The sequence below is a fragment of the Ascaphus truei genome, chromosome 1 (assembly GCF_040206685.1).
Source record: "Ascaphus truei isolate aAscTru1 chromosome 1, aAscTru1.hap1, whole genome shotgun sequence".
In the NCBI taxonomy this organism is placed as follows: domain Eukaryota; kingdom Metazoa; phylum Chordata; class Amphibia; order Anura; family Ascaphidae; genus Ascaphus; species Ascaphus truei.
Genome location: NC_134483.1, coordinates 158,486,509 through 158,509,874, shown reverse-complemented (window position 1 = coordinate 158,509,874; position 23,366 = coordinate 158,486,509). Strand labels below are relative to the sequence as shown.

The 23,366-nt window shown below is 39.7% G+C and overlaps 1 protein-coding gene across 1 annotated transcript in view; it reads left to right on the top strand.

Annotated features, from left to right (window-relative positions):
* The window catches only part of KDM4C (lysine demethylase 4C), a 418,437-nt gene that overhangs the window by 248,137 nt on the left and 146,934 nt on the right, over window positions 1–23,366 (top strand). The window contains exons 9-12 of the mRNA XM_075596483.1: window positions 7,751–7,944; window positions 13,583–13,821; window positions 17,663–17,982; window positions 21,934–22,060. Of these exons, the coding sequence (XP_075452598.1) occupies window positions 7,751–7,944; window positions 13,583–13,821; window positions 17,663–17,982; window positions 21,934–22,060 (880 nt within the window). The remainder of the gene's footprint in view (window positions 1–7,750; window positions 7,945–13,582; window positions 13,822–17,662; window positions 17,983–21,933; window positions 22,061–23,366) is intronic.

The following is a 23,366-nucleotide window of genomic DNA, read 5'->3' as shown; positions in this document are numbered from 1 at the left end:
TCCCAGTCATATTTAGGTTCTGGGGAAACCAATGAAACCATCTGCATAATTTACATATGGATTCATTTACTTTACATATAAACGTAATTTGACTTAATGTTCATTGTTTTGTTTTGTTTCTAACACACCTAATCTGGCTAAGGTTACTTGAGGATAGAGTTGACATTTCCCACTATAAACCATTAACTAACAGCCTGGCCTATGGTCTCAGAAGGTGCCTGGGTGCAAATATTGGTTTGTTATACCTCCTGATACTGCCTCTTCCACAAGCTCCTACTCCACCTCCTCTACTAGAATGACTGTCCTGTCATACACCTGTCCCCCTAACTGTTCCCTCTGCATTTCCCATTCTGTGCTCATATTTAAAATGGTTCATAAAGTTTTCAAACATTACTACACGTGGTGGAGAAAATAAAGCTAGTCTTTGGGAACAGGTTCCTTTCTATACTGCAAAGTGCCACGTGTAACTCCTTCACACAGTTCTGCGCTTCATTTTTAACAACTGAATTATAAAACATTCAAAGTAGAGCGAGACGTCCAAAATAAAGGAAACCGCGTTGAGAGTCCTAATTCAAGTATTTATACATGTCGCAGGGTAATGTGTTAACCTTGTGCATAGCTTAAACGGTGACATTTGATGTAATTATTCCAACCTCTGTGTAACTTCCCATTCATATCTCTTCATGTATCTTCAGCACAAGAACATTTAACTAAGATCTGTTTGTCTCCTCATCGTGATGATTGTCAAGCACTAAAAGGGTTAAGTGATATTACGGCTTTCAATGAGGTAGTGTCTGCGGACATAGTTATGTCTCTCTAGCCCAAAGGGGACTAACAGATTCAATTTGTGTACCTCATGACTTAGCCCAAAGCCAGAGAGTATGAACATTATGAGTACTTCATCCGTCGGGTCATTATGTCTGATTAAGTGATTCCATGTACAGTGGGAGCCTTGAGGTGAGACTACACAGATCTTTTGGCCCCTCCTGATTGCAGCAATCAACAATCTCATATATTCTGTACACTGCTCAAGGCCAACCACTAGAACTGGGAGAATACTGTAAAGCATCACATCTCACAGGGAAGAGAAATGTGTGTTTCAGCGGGTAATTGGGATTTATCATTTTAGAAGTCAGATAACTTTATAAATGTTCCTAATGTAGGCTGTGAGTCGAGGAGATAACACTAAAGTGTTAAACAAAACTTTATTTAAGTAAGATTTTGCAGCTTCTTATATTCTGTGGGGTATAGTCACTACAGTACTATGGCTATTATTGTTTGTTCGTGGTTATGCTTTTGACTCATTAAAGTCCACTTGCTTTAGTGCCCAATAACCAACAACTATGGACATCATACATTAGTGAATACACCCATATGAATGATGCGGCTAGCACATATATATTATCAGCAACGCATTAATTTATTTTGATAAATGCAAATCCCGAGCCCAAATATATCTTAAATATGAAGATATCAATAGTTTGTTTATCTTTTTCTATATGCTGTTATATGTATGTTTGTTTATATTAAAGAGTCTGTAAAAACTCGTGTAGTCTTGAGCTGTGATAGAAAATACATTCTTCTGTTTGCCATATGCTTAAAATTAGGACTGAATTTCATAAATGCTTATTTAATAAACAAATGCACAATGTCTCGGCACTTCTCCATGTAAACCCAGACTTGGGTTACTCACAGGGAGACAAAACCCACACAGTTCGTTAACTACTGCAATGTTTTGTTGATTTATTTTTTTGTGGTGGCTTCAGCCCCCTCAAGAAACCCTTTTTCAAAAATAAATGCTTCACCATTGTGTGTGTGTGTGGGGTGGGGGGGGCTTAGGATACATTTGATAAGGCAGTCTAAGGCCTATATCCAATATGCTGGTGCGCTACCTTCTGCTTGCTTCTCACAATAACGATACCAAGAAATGTATCATGATGAAGTTTATCGCCACATATCTGTTCAATTGGAGCATAAAATAGAACACATAACACACAATAAAAACCGTAAGAGATGACAATAAAACATTTTTTTTACAAAAAATTATTTTTAATGTTATGGAAATTAGCTAGATTCTAATGCAAATCTAAATTTGTTTTTAATTCAATTGCATTTTTAAAAGAAATAAAACCAACATTCTGTTCTTTCTCCTATCCTTAACCATCAAAGATAATGTTAAAGCTGTAGTTAAAGCAATATCCTACATGTGTGTTTTTTTTTGTAAATTCGTTCTTTATTTGCATTTTTTGTTAAGACCAATGGGGAGTGGGGTACAGCACATAAAAAGGGGAGGATGTTATTTTTGAATTACATTGCTTTGTATCAGGCATATAACATCTTTTAGTGGGGAGACAATAATGACATCACTGTTGGGACAGCGTACAAAGTAACCAGTACAATAATTTAACTTAAAAAGACTGGGAGAGGGAAAAGGAAAAGACAAAAAAAGGGTGTCATCACTTTAGCAACAGTTTCCACCTGTCGGTGTACCATAACAGTAATGCTAGCAGATCAGTAAATAGGCACACGTACCTTTGTTTTTTTTAATGAATCAGTTCTGTACTATGAGAAAATACTTGTAGCATTTTTTTTTAAACAAAAACTGAGTGACATTTTTAATGTATTATGTAACCAGCATTTTTTGTTTCTACAGTATAGCAACCATTTACAAAGTTACCTCCACTTCATCTTCTAAAACAGGCTCTGGCACACCCCTTTTTGAGCCCAGCCCTCTCTAGCAGTGCACCAATTATATCTAGTTACTGCCTGGTCACATGATCTTCCCCACAGAACTTTGCATCTTGGGTCTTCTTCTGCTGCACTGACAGCAATTTAGTAAACCCCGAGCCGAATCTTCGCCGATCAATCACAGGAGAATAGATCGATCGGCAACATAGCTAATTATCATTGTGTGGATTGTATTGATGTACATATTAAAGGGGGGAACAAACTTGGAGCTTGGACTGTTGCTTTAAGGAAGGGATAAGAGGAATGGGATAAACACAGGGCAAACCGATCTTTCTGGCAAAAAGGTTTACCACGCTCCCGTTTAAATTTGCAGCTGTCTTTAACACCTTAAATGCGGCATTATGTACGTTTATGACCTAAAAGTCCAACTGTGTCGCTGCTACACAATGTAACAGCTATGTCATAGGATCGTGGGAGGAGGTGGTACTGGGTGGGGTGGGGGAGGTGTTTTAGCCGTGGTTGGTTGTGGAAAGTGAGCGACCCGGTCAGGAAAACAACATGTGAATAAAAAACATATACAAACAATAATTGTGCAGTATTGTGATTCAATGATGAGTTAATTTGCGTGAATCTTAGCTCTGGGGGAGAACCTACTTACAGCAACATATAGGGTAAATTCGCTTTTCTCTGACTCTGTCAGATAATGATATGGTGGTGAGGTTTCTTTGGGTAGGTCTTTTATCCCCTCTTGATCTTCCCTTATGAGAGTTGCTTCAGGAATGGTGGAGCTCAATTTCCCATAAAATATGTGTAAAAGAAGAGCAGAAGAAACGGCCAATAGTATAGCTTGCAACAAGCAGTGTTTTATAAACAATGAAATGGTAGGGAATGTACTCACATTCTGTACACAAATATCAGGCACATAAAGGTTTCTTTTAGCGCTCAGTGCGCCTGCTGTGCTGTCTCCCCGTCCTCCTCTGTTCCTAGTGTTGTCGTCGCGATGGCGTCTGACGTCACTTCCGGGTGGTATCTGGACACATCCGATGGCAATGGACTGTGAGGCACCGAGGGGGGGATCACTGGAGCGCACAAACGTCTGGAGTCTTTGGAGTCTTTGGTCTTCGCTTCCAGTCAGCTGCAGCTTGACTGAGTAAGCTCTGGATCAGGCTCTACGCGTTTCGCTGCGTCATACAGCTTCGTCAGGAGCGTCATACAGTGTTACGTGGGCATGGTGTATTTATGTGAATAAAGTCTAATTGGTTAATTAGTGCTAATCTCTTTCAGCTGATTCAAAACAGAATTTAACCCACAGGTTTGCCTTTACATAGGCACATTGCTCTGTGGTCAAAAAAAACTACACTCATTGCTTTACATAATATTTAAAATACATAATGGTTTCATTAAGACAATCTTTATTAATACATAATTAAAAAACTATAAGAATTATAAAAAATAATTAATTGGTAATATAGATTTATTAAATAATGCAAGTGTGATAACTCATTCTGTCCAGTTAACTATAGTTATAATAAATAAAAAGGACAGATAATACTATCATATTAAATACAAAATAATAATAATACACAACAGATCATGAAGACTATCTAGGTTGGGAGAGAGGAGAGATATGAAACAAGTATTAGTATGGCAGATACTGTCTACATTAAATATTGTATGAGGAGATTTCAGATTCTTATATGTTACTGGATGTTATCTTTCATTTGGAGGTAGACTTAAGGGTAAAGGTCAATGTGTTATAGATTGGGGTATATAATTAAAATATTTATTATACATTAAATAATTAATAAAATATAAACTAACAGCGGGACTATAATCGATGTTAAAAAAATGTAATTAAAAAATCTTTATAAAAAGATTTTTGTATAAAAAAGGGAATATCTATCAAATTTAGCTTAATTTTAAATTTATAGATTTAAAATTCATTGAAACATTACAATTGGTAAAAAAATTGATAAAACAATGCAACAATCCTAAGACAAGAAATAATAAAAGAGATGATTGTAGTTAAAAAAGGGGCCAAAGATGAGTCAATTTCAGTCATGTAAAAAGGGTAGCACTTCAAAGTCTGAATTCAAGCCATGTGGTATTAATGTACCTAGCTTGTGAATCCAGTACATTTCCCTTTTACTTAAATCCACCTCTCGTGAACGGCCCCTCCAGTGTTGTTTCACATTCTCGATAGCCATAAATTTCAGACTATCCGGATTTGACTGATGATATTTTGCGTAGTGTTTTGAAACGCTGTGAGTTAAAATCCCCCTTCTAATGTTACTAAGGTGTTCAATGATGCGGGTGCGAATGGGCCTAGATGTCTTCCCTACATATTGAAGCCCACACGGGCACTGGAGAATATAAATTACAAAATTAGTGGTACAATTAATATACTGCTTGATTTTAAAAGACTCATTGTTTCTATGGCTTGTAAAACTAGTTTTATCTTTTAGTTTATGTTGGCAGGCCTTGCAAGAAGAGCAGCCATAAAAACCTGTCAAATCTTTAAGCCACCCTTGATTCATCTCTCGTGTGTTTCTTAAGGCGCTAGGTGCAATTAAATTTTTTATATTTTGTGCCTTTTTAAAAATTATTTTTGGATTGTCCGGTAAGATTTCCCTTAATATATTATCTGATTTTAAAACGTGCCAGTGTTTACGTAAAATCTTTTCTATAGTCTTAGCTTCTTTATTGAAAGTAGTCATAAACGCAGTATCATATGGATTGATCGACGTGGGAGATATAAGATTTGTTTTTTTGTTAGATATTAGAGTTTCTTTTCTGTCTAAATTCTTTGCCTTCAAAAATGGATTATCTAAAATATCCTGGCTATAATTTTTCTCCATAAATCTTTTTTCCAAAACTTTGCATTGATCATTGAAAACATTATCTTCGGTACAGTTTCTGCGGAGCCTCCTATACTGGCTATAGGGGACCCCGTCCATCCACTGATGGTGATGGCAGCTTGATCTCAAGATGAAATTGTTGCAATCAACGTTTTTAAAGTGTGTTTTAGATTTTAGAGTACCTCCCTCTATATAAATATTTAAATCTAAATATTCGACTGAACTCTCGCTTATAGTGTGTGTAAATGTAAGGTTAAAATCATTTTTGTTCAGATCTAAAATAAATTGCTCCAAATCTACTTACTCTCCCTGCCAAATAAGGATAATGTCATCAATGAGGTGTTTTAGCAGCATCTCTTATAATGTTGAAAGGTTACGGAGGGATGAATGCTTTTGAAACTTAAATTGGGAGGCATCAACCTTCAGATATTGGGTCAGGAGTTCCCTCTGTGAAAACCCAGCATTCTGTTTCTTCGGTGTGTTATAAATGTATAATTATTTCAGCAACGGTGTGGGTGGCACTAATATTGGGGCAGTTTATCAAATCTTGTGTAGTTTGGAGTGAGTTATCTTTACCTGAATTTAGAATAAGGGTGTACTACAGGGTTCACTATATGGCTGCTTTTCAACTCTCCCGGGACCTGCATGACAATAGGAAGCTGTGACATCACCCAGCGCAGCTTCCTATTTGCCCATGTGACCTGTGACTTCAAAACTGCGGGAGGAGGACAAGGGGACAATAGAGATTTATCCTTTATATAGAGAGAAACAACCGTTCCCTCCGAATTCGTGCACACACAGCCTAAAACAGAGCATTTCCTATAGAACATGGGTACTGGATAACAGACAAGTTAAAAACTTAAGGAGTTTCTCCTCCCCCCCCCCCCTCTCCCACCTCCCCTTCCCCCCTTTCCCTATGTATTTGTTTGGCTTGTTTATTCTTTAAATGTGTTAGTGGTAGTTGTTGTTAATTTGACCCCATCAATACTGTTCAAATTTGACGGAAAGGTTGGCTAGATTGGACTGTATGTTATTTAATGTGAAAACTGCTAGATGTTGTCCGGTATGTTCCCTTTTTTATTTTCTGTATCCCATTTCAAAACTGCAAATAAAATTAAGTAAAAAAAAAAAAAAAATGAACTGCAGGAGATACCAGCACCACCTATTGAGGTAGTATCTCTGGGAGCAGGGGGTTCCTGGAGCTGAAATTAACGAAGTTCAGCACTGGAGACCTTCTGCTTCAATCCTGTATAGGAAAATTGTAGGGGGGGGGGGGGGAGAGAGAAACTGTTTGGATTGCTCTTTTAATGCTTTCTCTTAGCATTTGGACTGACATTTCTGAAACGTTAAACCATTGTCTGAGTTATAATGTACAGGTCCAGCTGAAAAGAAGCATATATGATGTATCTAGGTTTATATTAAGACGATTATAGTTATTGTGGTTAGAACATCGCTAGCACGAAATAACCATTTTATTCACAATCAAAGGGTACAAAACACCTTCAGCAATCAAAGGGTTAAAGCTGTCGCATCTTACACTGTCATTTGGTGTCCCTAAAACATTGAAGACTCATAAGTGACTGGCAATAACGCAATATCACATTTCTATAATTAATTATTGTTATTTGTTTACATTGCCGTAGAAGAGGATAACCACAGTTTGCCTTCTACTTGATGGAGTGTACGACTGTCTGCATATAAGATTCTCAGCCTCTTCCTTTGAAATTTTGCTATAGATAAAAACACTATTGTTATATCCTTTATTAAGGTAGGCAGTCATTAAAAAAAAAAAAAGTGTCAAATGAATCGTTTTAGGTATTTTGAAGATGTAATAGCAAAGCATACCAAGAAACAAATAGTGAAAATAAATGGGCAACTAATTTCTCACAAAGTTGTATTGTTGCCAGGACCTAGAATATGTATAATCAGAAAATATCAGCATGCCGTTACGTATCTGCACTCTCCCACTGATGCAGCAGCAGGCTTTTCAGGGAAGCATAGTTCAATGTCGGTCACCCTTTTTGAGTTCGCTCTTGACCGTACTAACGTAATGGAGATCTAGGTTCAGGTTAAAAAAATGCCAATTTGAGTCTCTTTGATGTGCCAATTGTGAAGAACGCCATTTCTGAATAAACATCTACTATTATGTTAAATTAAACTGTAGCTGTTACTTTATTTTTCTTTTTGCGTTTTTGTTTTCACAGTGCTCATGCAGCAACGACATGGTGAAGATATCAATGGATATCTTTGTGAAGAAGTTCCAGCCAGACAGGTATCAGCTCTGGAAACAAGGAAAGGATAACTATAACATTGACCACACAAAACCAACCACTGAATCAACACCTGAGGTGAAGGCCTGGATGCTGAGAAGGAGGAGGGTAAAAAAATGTTCCAAAAGGTACTGTACCTGCAAACATGTACAGCCCCACATGATGTTCAAAGTGTGTATCAATATATTTAATTACGGAGAAGGAAAGGTTCACTCGCAAACACTCACATTTTATCTGCCACAGGTGCTCCGTTCTTATCTGGCTCCAAGAAATATCTGTATCAAATATCAGTATATTTTAAAACACGTTTAAATCGTCTAAGAATGGTATCCTAATGTTTTTTTTAACTGTTAGTTTATTTAGTGATTTTCCTGGGGTATAGAAAGGAAAAGAAAGGGAACAGGGGAAACGTCATGGGGAGGGATATAAATAATATTTTTGGGGAAAGAAGGAAATTGTTGAGGAAAAATATGGACATTTCTGGGCCCATTAGCCCACCTGCGGCTATGCTGAACCTTATTTTAAGATACTAAGGGTCAGGACCTGCACTGCTGCACCCTTTCTAGTATACAGTATCTGACAGCATCAGATTTATATTGGGTTCCGGCCTCCCTCCTCCACTCTGCAGTCAGCCATGTCTCCCAAATTGATGAGAATCTCAAAATGTTTTCCCTCCGGAAAGCTGTGATTTTTTTTCCATAGAGAGAATGTACCACACCCTATGTTTTAATTATATTGATGATTATGATCTCTTGCTTATTCCACGTGGTTGCGATGCAACATCTTGTCGCTATGATGATATGTGAGGCAAGTTTACTGGCGTGTCTGGATAGACCCTGCAAAGGTTTACCTAACGGGATGCACCATGGATCTGGAGCGAGGGGCTTGCCCAACATCATACTGACCAAATTAAAAACTTATTTCCACAAGGGTGCTAATATTGGGCATGACTACCAGATATGTGTTAGGGATCCCATTTGCCCACAACCTCAGAAGCATAGAAGAGATCTCTCCTTTGCAGATTTACAAGCAGTGGGGGTCATATCAGAGTTCTTTGAGGAGAAGCCATGACTAAATTTTAGACGGTCCCAAAGGGAAAGTGAGTGCTTTATGGTGTGAAAGCAGTGGGAGTTTGCTGGTCTGTCTTTACGAGATAAGCAAAGGCGGTCTTTAATACAAATAGGGGAGCGGAGAGAGTCCTCGATATCCATCCAACCCCATGAATTCTAAAGAAGGATCTGGCTCGGCCTAGGAGCTTGGTAGTACTTAAGGTCTGAGACTGCCAGGCCCCCCTTAATCCTAATGTTTAACAAAAAATAAATAAATATATATATATTTTAAATATATACTGAACATTGCTATTGTCAGGTAGCACAAACTCGCTCTTTTGTTAATGGCAAATCAACCATTGTCTGCACATGCTTTTTTAATTTTTTTATTTATAGAATGTTGTGTGAACATAACTTTACTGGAGCAGGGTTTTTTTCTTGTTTAAAGGTATGATATTGGGTAAAATAATGAAGTTTTCTCTGTTATGAGACCAAAATATAACTCTCTAAACTATCTCTTCACAACCTTTTTACTTTATGCTCCCAAAATGAGATCTTTAAACGAACTTGTTGTTGGTACTACAGTAAAATGGCTATGAGAATCCAATACTATAAATCAGCATGTTGCCAGCCCTGTGTCCTGTAGCACCTTCACAAAGTAACAAAACTTTCTATGTAACTATGCAAGTTTGTCAAATGATCTATAATGCATGCGTATATCATTCCCCTCTCTATTTCTCCTTAATTCAAGTTAATCATTGCAATGTACAGTAGCCATTCAAATACCTTTATTTGTGTGCATATTCACCTTGTGTTATCTCTTCGCTCCCTCTCAAGGCTGAGCCTTAGAACTTTCACAGTTAAGTAATTTGTAGGACTTACAAGCAGTGTTTATACTATAAATTGGGAAGCGGGCCATGAACTAAAAATATGTAATTAATGTTTGCAGCTATAGGTATACAACAGGGATTTAATGCTTTGGCCAATAATGACAAAAAACACAAGTTCATGTTCTTTCAAAGCTTTCCTATATTGAATGTATGTGTTTCAAATGCAGACATTTAATTTCTGAAAATGGACATGCAAATTATCACATTGCATGTATCATTTAAACAGGAAATTAATTGGGATCAGCATCTCAGACCCACCTTGAACCTTTATCAAAATAAACATTTATCTTGATAAAGGTCAAAGGTGGGACCAGAATGTTGATTCCAAATAATAAATATTTGTTATTCAAAACAAGCCTACTGGAGTTCTGCTTCTCTTATTCACTGGTTGTTAGAAATACAGATTTTGGGGGGAATAACTATGTAAAGCGCACACACAGAGGTTTAAAAGCATAGATCATTTTTTCTTTTTGTATACTGTGCATCATGGCTACAGTATACAATCACTTGAATATAATGGCTCCAAAGAGTAAGTGCAGTGAAATATATACCGCTCACAGATTCAAATTGTTTCCTATTGATGTAGCAAATGACATTGTCCGCAGCAATAATACAACATACAGTATACCAGTATAATATACATCACAAAGTTTCCATAAATTCACTGGTAATCTCCGTATATTGCAATACATCTAGAGATTTCGGTTTTCGTTGTTTATTTAAAAACAAAAATCAAAACAGTGTTTATTTAGATTACCAGTGTTTTCATTATATATCTCTATCTCTCTATCGGGTGCCGGTATCCCAGCCATGTTGAAATCCTGTGGGTCAGGTGGGATCTAAACAAAGCAGAGGGATACCGGCACCCCATGACGGGGCATGCAACTCGTGAAGTAGGGGGTCCCCGAGGCTGTAATCAACTTTGTTCAGTTCAGAACACCACCTGCTCCCGAACACTAGTATCAAACCCCCCCCTCCCCTCCCACCCCCCCCCCCCCCCCCCCATCCCCAAAGAAAAAATCATTACCTTGGCGGATAGCTGCTAAGGTAATGAAGCTGTTTACACTTAATTTGTATTCATAGTGTGTGGGAGCAGGGGGTCTTCTGAGTTGAACAAAGTTGATTTCAGCCTCGGGGACCCCGTACTTCCTGAGATACAGGCCCCGTTATAGGGTGAAGGTATCTCCTGCAATGTTAAAATCCCATGGCCACGTGACCCACAGGATTTTAACATGGCAGGGATACTGGCACCCCATAAAGGGGCCTGTAACTCCGGAAGTAGGGTGTCCCCAGATCTGAAATCAATGCAGTTCAACTCCGGAGACCCTTTGCTCAATACTGTAGTATTAAAATGAAATAAACCCCCTGTGATTGCCTGTTAGAGGCGCGCAGGTAGAGTGACTGATTCAGCCTCTCACTTACTACACGTCTCTTACAGACCGGTACAACCCGGTAGGATTAACACAGCCGGGCCCCCTTCTGTGTTAATTCGATGGGCCATTCAGTTTGCAGCGGGCCATCTCGGACCACCACGCACTATAGTGCATGTTGCAACCCGAGAAATGGTCGGATAACGGCCTCTGCATCTATATCAAGCCTAATTTCAATGTAATGCAGGGTTCTTTCATCTATGGAAGTGAAAGCCCGTGCTGCAGGCTGAGCATATTCTCCCGATCACTCGCACTTGAATGGCTACTCTAGCTTCACAGGGCTCTGCGTACATTTGATTTCCATTAAATAGGTACACCCCTTTCCCAGAAGAAGCACTATTAATAAAATTAAGATGTCACATTTGAAAACGTCTTCCTTAGAGCACAGTAAAACCCAAACCATCAAAGTCCACCCTGATGTTCCATAGGAATAGAACAAATGATACGAAGTCACAAAGCCAGTGTTTTAAACATCCTTTGGGTCTGTTCATTATGCTACAAATGGTAACGATGAATGAAAGATATTTCAGGTTAATAAATAGACCCGTATAACGGATCCGTATAGTTATTAACGGGCAGATTTTGAGTGTAGTTATTCAGATCATTTAATCCACTTCTTAGCAATATAAAATATTTTATAAATAAATAATATAACTTTGTTGTGATCAGCATACAGTAGCACAGGGGGGCGCAAACTTTTTTCCCTGCGCCCCCCTGACGGCTGTCCCCTCGCTCCCGCTCCCCCCCCCAACCCCAACTTACCCGCGCTACGGCGTAATGACGTCACGTTGCCATAGCAACGTGACGTCACATGACCTCGCAGCGTCATTTTGACGCCACGTTGCCATGGCGCCGCAGGGAGGAAGCCGCCGGAGCCACGGTAAGTTAGGTTTACAGAGGCCCTGCAGCTCCCCCGGCACTTAATTTAAGTGCCTTCGGGAAGCGCGCGGGGCCTCTGTAAACCCCGCGCCCCCCGTCGGCAGTGTCGCGCCCCCCCTGGGGGTCGCGCCCCACAGTTTGCGCACCGCTGCAGTAGCACAATGTACTTAACAGTAAAGTGGGCTTTTCTGTAACGGCTTTTGAAAAAAACTTGCTAAATAAGTGCAACGCGTGAATTTGGTTTCATGAGAACAATATTATTTTGTGAAGCAGATTCACAATACTGATGGGAATATAATATATGCACAAAACACATGTTGGTTAAAGCCATCTTGCTTATGCAGGTGTTAGTGGGACACACCGGAGAGCAGTTCTTGTTCATTTGGAATGGCTGCTGAAACAATGGTTATACAATGCAGATACAAAGCAGCAAGGACACTGCTTTTGGCAGCTTTTTGTGCAATAAAGTAGTAGACAAAAAGACACCATTGTGTAGTCTTTCTTCAGAGGGCAGGATGGGCATGCTGTGCAATGCATCTCAGTGACATGTCGCTCTGACACTATAGTCCCGAGAGGTGGAAGTTGCATCCATATACACATACTGTAAGAGAATATATCTAGTGCTTTACATAATTTGGGAAAGTGTAGTTATGTAGTTATATCCTTGCATAGTATGCAAGATGAAAACATTTTATTGTAATTATATTTCCAATTTTGTTGAGCTACAGTAGGGTATTCCTGTATTAAACCAGCATAGGAGATGTAATATATGACCCTCCAGGGGGTTATAAAAGGACATACTCCTCATACAAAATCGCAGTTATAAACGTCTGTTGTGCTCTATCATGGCTTGATATTGTCTCAGCTAAAGCACCAGGTGTATACTGGTTAAAAAATGTGGTTTCTTTAAGAGAAATGTTAAAATGCAAAATGCAGCACAATTCTGCACATCTGTATCGTTTTGCATGATAGCGTTTTAATCCGTTCTGCTGTGCAGTCTCGTTTATGAAGCTTCAGTGTCTCCAACAGTATATTTGTTCACATCCTTTTGCCACTACTGAAAGTGGAACATCCATTGCTCTATCACAAAGTTAACAGATCAAGCCACGAAAGGATTGCTGAATGAATAAAACTGACACAGTAATTGATTAAAGCACAAGAACAGCATATATATTTGTGATTTTAAGTCAATCAGAAGAGTTTTGTATATAGATCAGATCATAGCTTCTCTATGATTGCATGTCCTTTGATGAGATTCATGTTCACCTTTGTCATGAATGAGTTACCAAAGGTCATTTTATCCTTACATTTGCGAATTTGAGGAACTTTCATAGAGGATTAGGAAGTTGAAATCGGTCTTTGATCTGTGACATAATACATTCTAAACACTATCAGCATGTGGAAAAAATGACAGTTTTGTGCTAGATTATTAAGGTAAAAAAAAACATTTATATTGGGAGATGTTTTATCTTATCCAAGCCAGACCTTCTAATCTGACATCAGTATCTTCCATTACAGCCTTCGGCGTACCAGATCTCGTTCTAAGAGGCTTAGGACTCTGGAGGACGAGAAAGTACCAGCTATGGTAGTCGGTGCAGAAATCATAGCTACTGAAGCAGCTACAGATGGTTTCAAGGTCAATGAAAAAGCCACAGAAAGAGGAGAGCTAGTAAACAAAGTAGAGCCTTCTGGGGATGTGGAGAACATTAGAGAAGTGCATCTGGATCACAGCTTATTGAAGAATATCCAGGCCCCAGGTGAGATAAGGACTGATTATGTTTCTCTGATAAGTCATAGATGTTTGAAGTTATGGTACCACACATTTCTGCTATGCAACAAAACCTGAAGTGCAATAAATTGCAGGGGTTGCTTGCAATATTGTGTTATAAATATCCTGTAAGCCGCATATGCGCCCCTTCAGACATTTGTTCTGCTTCCTAGAAAGGCACATATTGTTTTTGGTGTGCAGCATCAATTGTGTTCACAATGAAACACATGCAATAATTTTCCAAAATAACATGTAGATTTATTACATACTGTTGTCTAGTTAGTATACAGTTAGGTCCAGAAATAATTGAACACTGATACAAGTTTTGTTATTTCAGCTGTGTACCAAAATAAATTCAAGTTACAGTTAAATAATGAATATGGGCTTAAAGTGCAGTCTATCAGCTTTAATGTGAGGGCGTTCACATCCAAATTGGAGGAAGGGTTTAGGAATTACACCTCTTTAATATGTAGACCCCTCTTTTTCAAGGGACCAAAAGTAATTGGACAATTGACTCAAAAGCTGTTTCATGGACAGGTGTGGGCTATTCCTTCATTATTTCATCAATTAAGCAGGTAAGAGGTCTGGAGTTGATTGCCAGGTGTGGCATTCACATTTGGAAGCTGTTGTTGTGAACCCACAACATGCGGGGAAAGGAGCTCTCAATGCAACTGAAACAGGGCATCCTTAGGCTGCAAATAAAAAGAAAATCCATCAGAGAGATAGCAGGAACATTAGGAGTGGCCAAATCAACAGATTGGTTCATTCTGAGAAAAAAAGAACGCACTGGTGAGCTCTGCAACACAAAAAGGCCTGGACGTCCACGGAAGACAACAGTGGTGGATGATCGTAAGATCCTTTCCATGGTAAAGAAAAACCCCTTCACAACATCCAGCCAAGTGAAGAACACTCTCCAGGAGGTAGGCATATCATTATCCATGTCTACCATGTATGTCCCTGTGCCCAGGACATACTTGAAAACAAGAGGTAACTGTAAAATGTATTACTTCCTGGTAAAATATTTTATAAATACATAATACCATAAAGAGAAGACTTCACAAGAGCAAATTGACCACAAGATGCAAACCATTCATAAGCCTCAAGAATAGAAAGGCCAGATTAGACTTTGCCAAACAATATCTAAAAAAGCCAGCCCAGTTCTGGAACAGCATTCTCTGAACAGATGAAACTGAGATCAACCTGTACCAGAATCATGGAAGAAAAAAGTATGGAGAAGGCTTGGAACGGCTCATGATCCGAAGCATACCACATCATCTGTAAAACACAGTGGAGGCAGTGTGATGGCATGGGCATGCATGGCTTACAATGGCACTGTGTCACTAGTGTTTATTGATGATGTGACAGAAGCAGCCGGATGAATTCTGAAGTGTATAGGGATATATTATCTGCTCAGATTCAGCCAAATTCAGCTAAGTTGATTTGACAGCGCTTCACTTTACAGATGGACAATGACCCAAAACATACTGCGAAAGCAACCCATGAGTTTAAGGCAAAGAAGTGGAATATTCTGCAATGGCCGAGTCAATCACCTGATCTCAACCCAATCGAGCATGCATTTCACTTGCTGAAGACAAAACTTAAGGCATAAAGACCCAAGAACAAACAACAACTGAAGGCAGGTGCAGTAAAGGCCTGGCAAAGCATCACAAAGGAGGAAACCCAGCGTTTGGTGATGTCCATGCGTTCCAGATTTCAAGCAGTCATTGCCTGCAAAGGATTCTCGACAAAGTATTAAAAATGAACATTTTATTTATGATAGTGTTAATTTGTCCAATTACATTTGAGCCCCTGAAATAAGGGGACTGTGTATGAAAATTGTTGCATTTCCTAAACGTTTCATACAGCTGAAAGTCTGCACTTTTATTGCATCTCGGTTGTTTAATTTCAAATCCATTGTGGTGGCGTACAGAGCCAAAATTATGAAAATTGTGTCGGTGTCCAATTATTTCTGGACCTAACTGTATATGTATTGCAACAGCACAAAAAAACTTTAATGTGTAAACAGTCAATTTCTTCAAAATGATCAAAGAGAAGAGATGGGGTTTATTGCAATGTCTCTGTGTCTATACAGGGGGAAGTTCCAATACGCCTGAGCCTTGGGATATTCAATGTCTTATAATAAAGTTCAGAGTTTCTTGTTATCTCTGTGTGACCTTCTCAGGAAAAAGTGGGTAATGGGACCTTCACGCTGCAAACACTTGCTTTCAAATATATTGTGCCTTTAATTTTGGCACTGCAGCGCCTCAGCTGTTAAGCCTAGTCATCCTTCAACCACACAATTCTTAATCACAAACCTCCGTTTAGTGATCCATGCAACCTCCGATGTTGGTATAATATACCTTGAGGTCACCTTGAGAGGGAGAACTGAGCGAACTGCTGGGGTGACCAGCGGTGGTGAAACCACAGAATGACGGCTGTTGCCCAGTGTAATAGTAAATTTGTTTTAAGGTTGTGATACATTTGTAATGGAAGAGCATTTTCCATTAAGGTAATGTAAGATTTCAAAAGCTATGTACACAAGTCTCATCTTGTAGTCTCAATTATCATTCTGTCTAGTGTCATTTATGTGACATAAGAGACCAGTGAGATTTCTAACTTTTTGTACATGGTACAAAGCCTACAATTTTTTAGGTTCATTAAAGAGGCAATCAAAGCGTTTTTTCACCCCCGTCATTTTTAATACAGGGGGTCTCCTGATTTGAACCCCATTAATTCCAGCTCCGGAACCCCCTGCTTCCAGAGAAATCTCCATAGTGGTTGCCGGTAGCCACTCCTGGGTTCACTATATTGCTGCTTTTCAAAGCTTTGAGCCCTGCTGGCTAATAGAATCCATGACATCATTCAGTGCAGCTTCCTATTGGCCCATGTGACGAGGAAGCAGAAAACTGCAGGAGATGCCGGTTCCCCCTTCGGAGGTAAGTATCTGCGGAAGCAGGGAGTCCCCAGAGCTAATTAATGGGGTTAAGCGCAGGAGACACCCTGCTTCATTCCTGTATTAAAAATGACGAAAAAAATCAAAACAGCTTGGATTGCTCCTTTAAACCTGTAACCAAGACCCCATAGAATTTTGTTGTGATACTTTCTTTGGACCAACATTAAATAGATACATCTATGTTGTGTTTTGCACATGAGTAGGGGAAGTCTGTCTAATCTTAAAAAAAACCTATATATACAACATAATCTGTGTTAGTTTAAAGCTGCACATTGTGAAAATGATCAGCATTGTCCTTGACCTCCGGGGTCTCCCAGTTCCCCAGATTTTCCACCAGGAGATGCCGATACCACCATATTTGTAGGTTTTTTTTGTTGTTGTCTTGGAAACTGGTGGATCCCCAGAAGTCACGGGGGCCATACATGGTCTTCCAGTTCAGGTGAAATAAATAAATGGGGTTAGCTGCTTTAATGCACAACAAGAAAAGAACAGTTGCACATATGCTCACTCAATGTCAGGAATTGAGTGTGATGTGTGTGTGTGTGTGTGTGTGTGTGTGTGTGTGTGTGTGTGTGTGTGTATATATCTATATATATCTCTTTACAAAATTACAATGCTGTATAACATAAATACATTACAATGGAATAAATGCAACAGGTAAATGACAACATAAAGCAAAGGGAGGCCCTGTTTTGAAGAGATTACAGTCTATATTTTGGGGATGTTTAAATTAGTTACCTGATTGTAGTCTCAAAAATGCAAATTGACTAGGTTTCACTGCAGCCTGCCCGGAAATGGCAATTAGAAACGAGAATTTGCAGTCAACAATATGCCATTGAACCGTATTAAATAAAAAGTTAATGTTTGTGATCTGCAGGTTCACTTTCCAGCCCTCCAGAACAAGAAATAAAACACGAAAAAAAGGATAACTGTGACCTCCGTTTGTCTGCTTGTGGTCTGGAGGAATTGTCCCCATCTACTAAAGTAAAAATAGAAGAGGGCACAAAATCAGCGGGGGAGGCAGAACAGAATGTATTACGCCACAAGTCACAGCCGTATGAGCCCTCGGAGGCCGAGAGTCTAGAGAGAGAAGAGACTAGCAGCGTCTCCAGTGAGGAAGATGTCAGTGACCTTGAGATGACTGAAAATGGCCTGGAACCTGGAGAAGTTCCTAACGCGATTAATGATGGGAAAAAGGTCTGTGAAACACCCAGTGTATGTGTGGGAACTGATCACTTCCGTTTTCTTTATTTTCAATACCACTGAGCAGCTGTTGGCAGATCTTTAACAGTATAAGCACTAACCTCATTAATGTTTCAGAGATGGTATTATACTTGCTCATTTACTGAAACGGACAGAGCATTAATCATTATAAACCAAGATGGATTTGATTGTACAACCCTGACAGCCAGTCTGCTGTACTTGTAAAATGAACAGCTATCAGCATAAATCACCAGGCTACAGTGAGCATCATGTATGACAGGCTACATATCATGGGCATAGAGGTATTCATGATTAAGTATGAAGCAGCACTTCAAATCGGTGTACATAATGTTTCCCCGTTCAATTTACAGATATAAATCATACCCATGTTTTCTATGAATTAAGAAATAAGACACAGGGTGTTTAAAAGTTCCTATGCAAGCTACAACATGGCTCCCATCACTCACAAAAGGCAGATATGGCATACAAGATGATAGGTGCTTGGAAGCATTTTCTCACTTGAAAAACAATTATTTTTTTGTACGTAATACAGACTTCTTTCTTTCCTGTGTTATAGTCAGTTTTCTCCCTGACCATGTTCTCTCAAATAAATTGGTGCCCAGTGTAAAGAAATATTTTAAAATGTCATGTTTAGACACGGCACTTTATTGCAAATTGCATTTCTTTTTTCTATCCTAACCACATATACTGTATGTACTGTGGCCTGGACTCTCAAATGGCCATAATTATAATGTTTGAATAGATGCTTTATCATGGCAGCTTTGAAGTTGTCATTGCATTCTTTGTTCAATGAGAAACAAGCCCTGATCAAAAACGTTGTGGTCCACAATGAATGGTATTGGAGTTAGGGCTTTTGTTTTGTTTTTTCAAGTGAGAAAATGCTTTCAAGCCCTTATAATCTTTTCTGCCTTTTGTGAGTGATGGGAGCCATGTTGCAGCTTGCACAGGAACTTTTAAACACCCTGTGTCTTATTTCTTAATTTAATGGGGCGCAACATTTTCGGGGGGGGGAGGGGGGTGGCGTTACAGAGGCGCCGCACTCTTCCCCAAAGCATTTTAATTAAATGTTTGGGGGGGAGGGGGGGGCGCGCGCGAGGCCTTGTATGCCTCACCTTGTTTTCAGCGGCTTCTGGCAACATGTCGCCAAATTGTCGTGGCGTCAGATGAAGCTGGATAAAAGGTAAGAGAGGAACAGACAGTGGGGCGCAGGCAAAAAAGTTGGCACACCCCTCTTTTAATTCATAGAGAAAATGGGTATGATTTGTATTTGTAAATTAAACGGGGAAACATTATGTACAGCGATTTTAAAGTGCTGTTTCATACTTCATGAAAACACACACACACACACACACACACACACACACACACACACACACACACACACACACACACACACACACACACACACACACACACACACACACACACACACACATATATAAAAATGTATGTATATGTAGCGCACTTTCCCCCACCCCCTGGGAGATTTGTGGCTATGGTGTATGTGGGTGCGATACCTGTGGCTCACAGGAAACCTGAGCCTCCGCTGCTAGGAACCTGGGGTGTACCTGAATCGATGATCGGTAGCGCCTCAACCTTTACGGGATTCTACTATGTGGAATTACCCCGTTACAGGAACCCCATGCAACAAAACACACTTGTGTAAGTATAACCATTTTACTGCACAGAATAGTAATAATCTCACTACAAAACATACAAGCCTTATAGGGTTGTACCAACTCGCTGTGCTTCCCCCTGCACCGTGTCCTCACCCTCGCTGGGTTTACCCCCAAGTATTAAGGTGCCCCTGGGCACCCAACCACCCTGGTGTCCACAGAGTCACTCAACCTCCCATGTGTGTGAGACAGCGCTGCCCAACTGGCCTGTGTAATGTTGGTGCACTTGATGAGGTGAGATACCTGCCGGGTGCATCCACATCGGGGCGCACAGTGATGAAGATGGGATCCACGGTTCCTAAGTGATGAACCGTGACGCCTTTGCCTCTGCATTGGGTGGGTCCCGCATGGACTGGACCACCATGTACAATGTCTCTTAGAATAGATGGGTGATCTGGTCCCAGATCACCTAAGGCCAGCGCAGCTGTGTCCTGTTATTTCACTATCACTAAAGAGGCTAATAGTGTCCCTATCTAAAGGGCCTGTCCTTATACCAGCCACAATCTGATTTGGGTCTCAGGGCCTACCTTAGGACTAAGTGGGTAAGCTAGGCCTAGTCCAAGGAAAGTACAGTTTCCTAGACACTACCTCTCAGCTTCAGCTCCCTCTGTAGACTGGCGTGGATCTTAGCACACCAAATGTATCTATTCCCCAGCAGGAGAATCCTGGAGCCCTATTGGCTGCTGTCTGTCACCTGACTATTTGCCCCTAAGGCTCCTGGGATATGTAGTTCCCATTGCAGAGCCTTTCTATAATGGTTGCCGCATCTCCAACACCTCATTGCACATGAATGACTGCACTGCGCATGCCTAACTAAGAGGGCGGCGCCCTTCCCGACGTCCCGCCAAGAAGCACGGGCGACTCTCGCCCCTGCAACCACCCACAACTCTCCCGACCGTGTGTGTGTGTGTGTGTGTATGTATATATGTGTGTGTGTGTGTGTGTGTGTGTGTATATATATATATATATATATATATATATATATATATATATATATATATATATATATAATATATATGTATCTATACCGTATTTCCTCGATTCTAAGACACACCTTTATTCCCATTGTCACATGTCTGAAATAGGGATGCGTCTTAGAATCAATGTACTAAAATTAAAATTAAAAAAAACATCTAGGGGGCGCTGCTGGAGATGCCGGCTTCACAGTGTGCAGCAACCAGCATAGCTCCGATTATGGAGCAAACAGCAGTGCTCCCCTCCATGAGGTGCAGAGAAATCAGCTGGGGATGCCTGGCAGGGATGCAGCAGTATGGCTCTGATCACGCCCCCCCCCCCACCCCTTGCAGGAAGTGCAGAGAGATCAGCTGGAGATGCCTTCTAGGGATCTTCACATTGCCCAGCAGCCCCCCCCCTCTCAAATCTCTGTGAACTGCAGGAGGTGCAGAGGGAGCTGTGTTTCTGTGCGTGTGTATGACCCCCCTCCCCCTGTTGAACCTCTGTGTGAACTGCAGGAGGTATAGAGAGAGAGAGAGAGGGGGGGGGTGTGTGTGTGTGTGTGTGTGTGTGTGTGTGTGTGTGTGTGTGTGTGTGTGTGTGTGTATACGGACACATGTATACGGACACATGTATACGGACGCACATTCACACACTGTTTTGCTCTGAGGAGAGCCTCTATCAATCAACACAAGGGAAGACTGAAGAAGGTGTTGTTTGTATAATGTTACAATTGGATGCCAATACACTTTTGGAAATGAGTGGGAGGTTTGCAAAAGTTAAAAATTTGAGGCATGCACAACAGCAAACTATTTTCAAGCAGAAACTGTATTTATTTTCAATGATTCTGCCCTGTATTGCAGTGTGCGACTGGTTTGCATGTAAAATATAATTCAGCAGTCAGAAAAATGACTAGCTATAAGAAATAATGATAATACTTATCCTTATAGTTTCAATCTAGTACGTTACAGAGCTCGTCAGATTGCATGTGGGTTGACATTTCTCAGGATGAATCATTGTACGTGTGTAGTCTGCTCAATAGATAGGTGGAATTTTTTTGGTCCTTTTTTTTATTAGGGTTTATTCTTTTTAGTAGCTATGATTTTACAATCCATACACATACTGTATGTAGTAGGCATTGCTCTTAAAGGCTGTTATCTTAAAAACAAAAAAGTTAATGAAGAAAAAAAAATCCCCATTAAATGAAGGCAAACTACTTTCTTTACCTTTAGTCGTAATAAGATAGACTTTTTTTTTATATTTTTTATTGCAAAGACGTTTTTGTTTATTTTAGGTTACAAGTCGGGTAGAAAGCAAAGCAGAGAGTCAAAGGACCACAAAGAGCTGGAGGCTTCCATTGAGCAAACCTCCATGTAGATCCCAGATGACAGTGGTTAAAGAACAAGCAGCAAGTGATGAAGGTACTGTAAAGCTTTGGTTTTGTCAGTTTTTCAGATCATTCCTTTTAAGGGTATTATTCATTAAACTGCATTAGTGCCGACGATGGCATTATCACACGGAAGCTCCCACTGAAGTCAATGTGCCTAATAAACACAATTGCAATTAAATTAATAACCTGCTAAGTATATGTATCTGTTATGTACAGTCTTGTTCAGGATCGTTTTTTATTTTTATGAATTTTATAAATTAACTTCTACGTGTCTTTCATCCTCATCATCATTTGTAAAGTGCTTCTCCAGAATTTTTTGCTATTTTTGGTGACGAGACAATTTTTGCGGCATCTTCAAAAGAAAAAACACATTTAAAGAATACTTGCTGCTGTAGAACACAAATGGGTGATAGCTTACCAACTAAAACTGAAAAAAAAAATGCACCCTATTACTGTACAGTATGTGATAACGCTGCGGGAAACCTGACAGCACCAGTATTCCAGGATCGTGCCCATGTAATCGCTTTGGTAGAGATCACATCGTGTCTTGTCCCGCCCTTCCCTTAACTCTAACTAGCGGGCTACACTTCAATTTCTGATAGTATCCACCACTCCATCTCCCCATAGAAAATAAGCAAACATTGCATGAGGTGCCAGGTACAGCACATGGGTAGCAAAAAGGTTAAAGCAGCCATGCTCCACAGAAGACATTTAAATTAAGTCATCACATAACCTGATAGTTCATGTTCTTATTTGTTTGTAGCTCTTAATATTTTTCTTGTTATTCTTGCTTCACTGGTACCATGGTAACTTTTGTTGTCTTAATGCGTGTGAATGGAAGTGGCCATCTTAACTTCTTTCCCAGGCACATTTTCAGCAACTGATTTCTCTTAAAAAGCAACTCAGTAATTTAACCTGCACTGCTAAAAAATATCAGCAAACATTCTTCACACAGGTAAAAAAGAAGCAACAGAAAAATAATGTTTTTTTGGTAAGTAGAAATGAAGTGCATTTACAGTGAAATAATACTTAAATTGACCAATGTAAATATATCGTTAAATATGTATAAAGAAGGAAATGTACATTTGGGCATTCTCATCGCTGCACTGTCAACTTAACATATACATAAAACCTTGCCAATCATACATTGGATACATTAACTCCATTGCACCAAATGATAAAGAGACTGGCCCGTAAACTCCCATCAATGATCTATGAACAAATGGGAAAATGGTTTATAACTACAGTACTTAACATGCTGTAAAATGATTTATCCTGATCATATTGAAATTGTCTATACAAAACGTGTGTGTGAAGTAAAATTCCATTGTAGTACT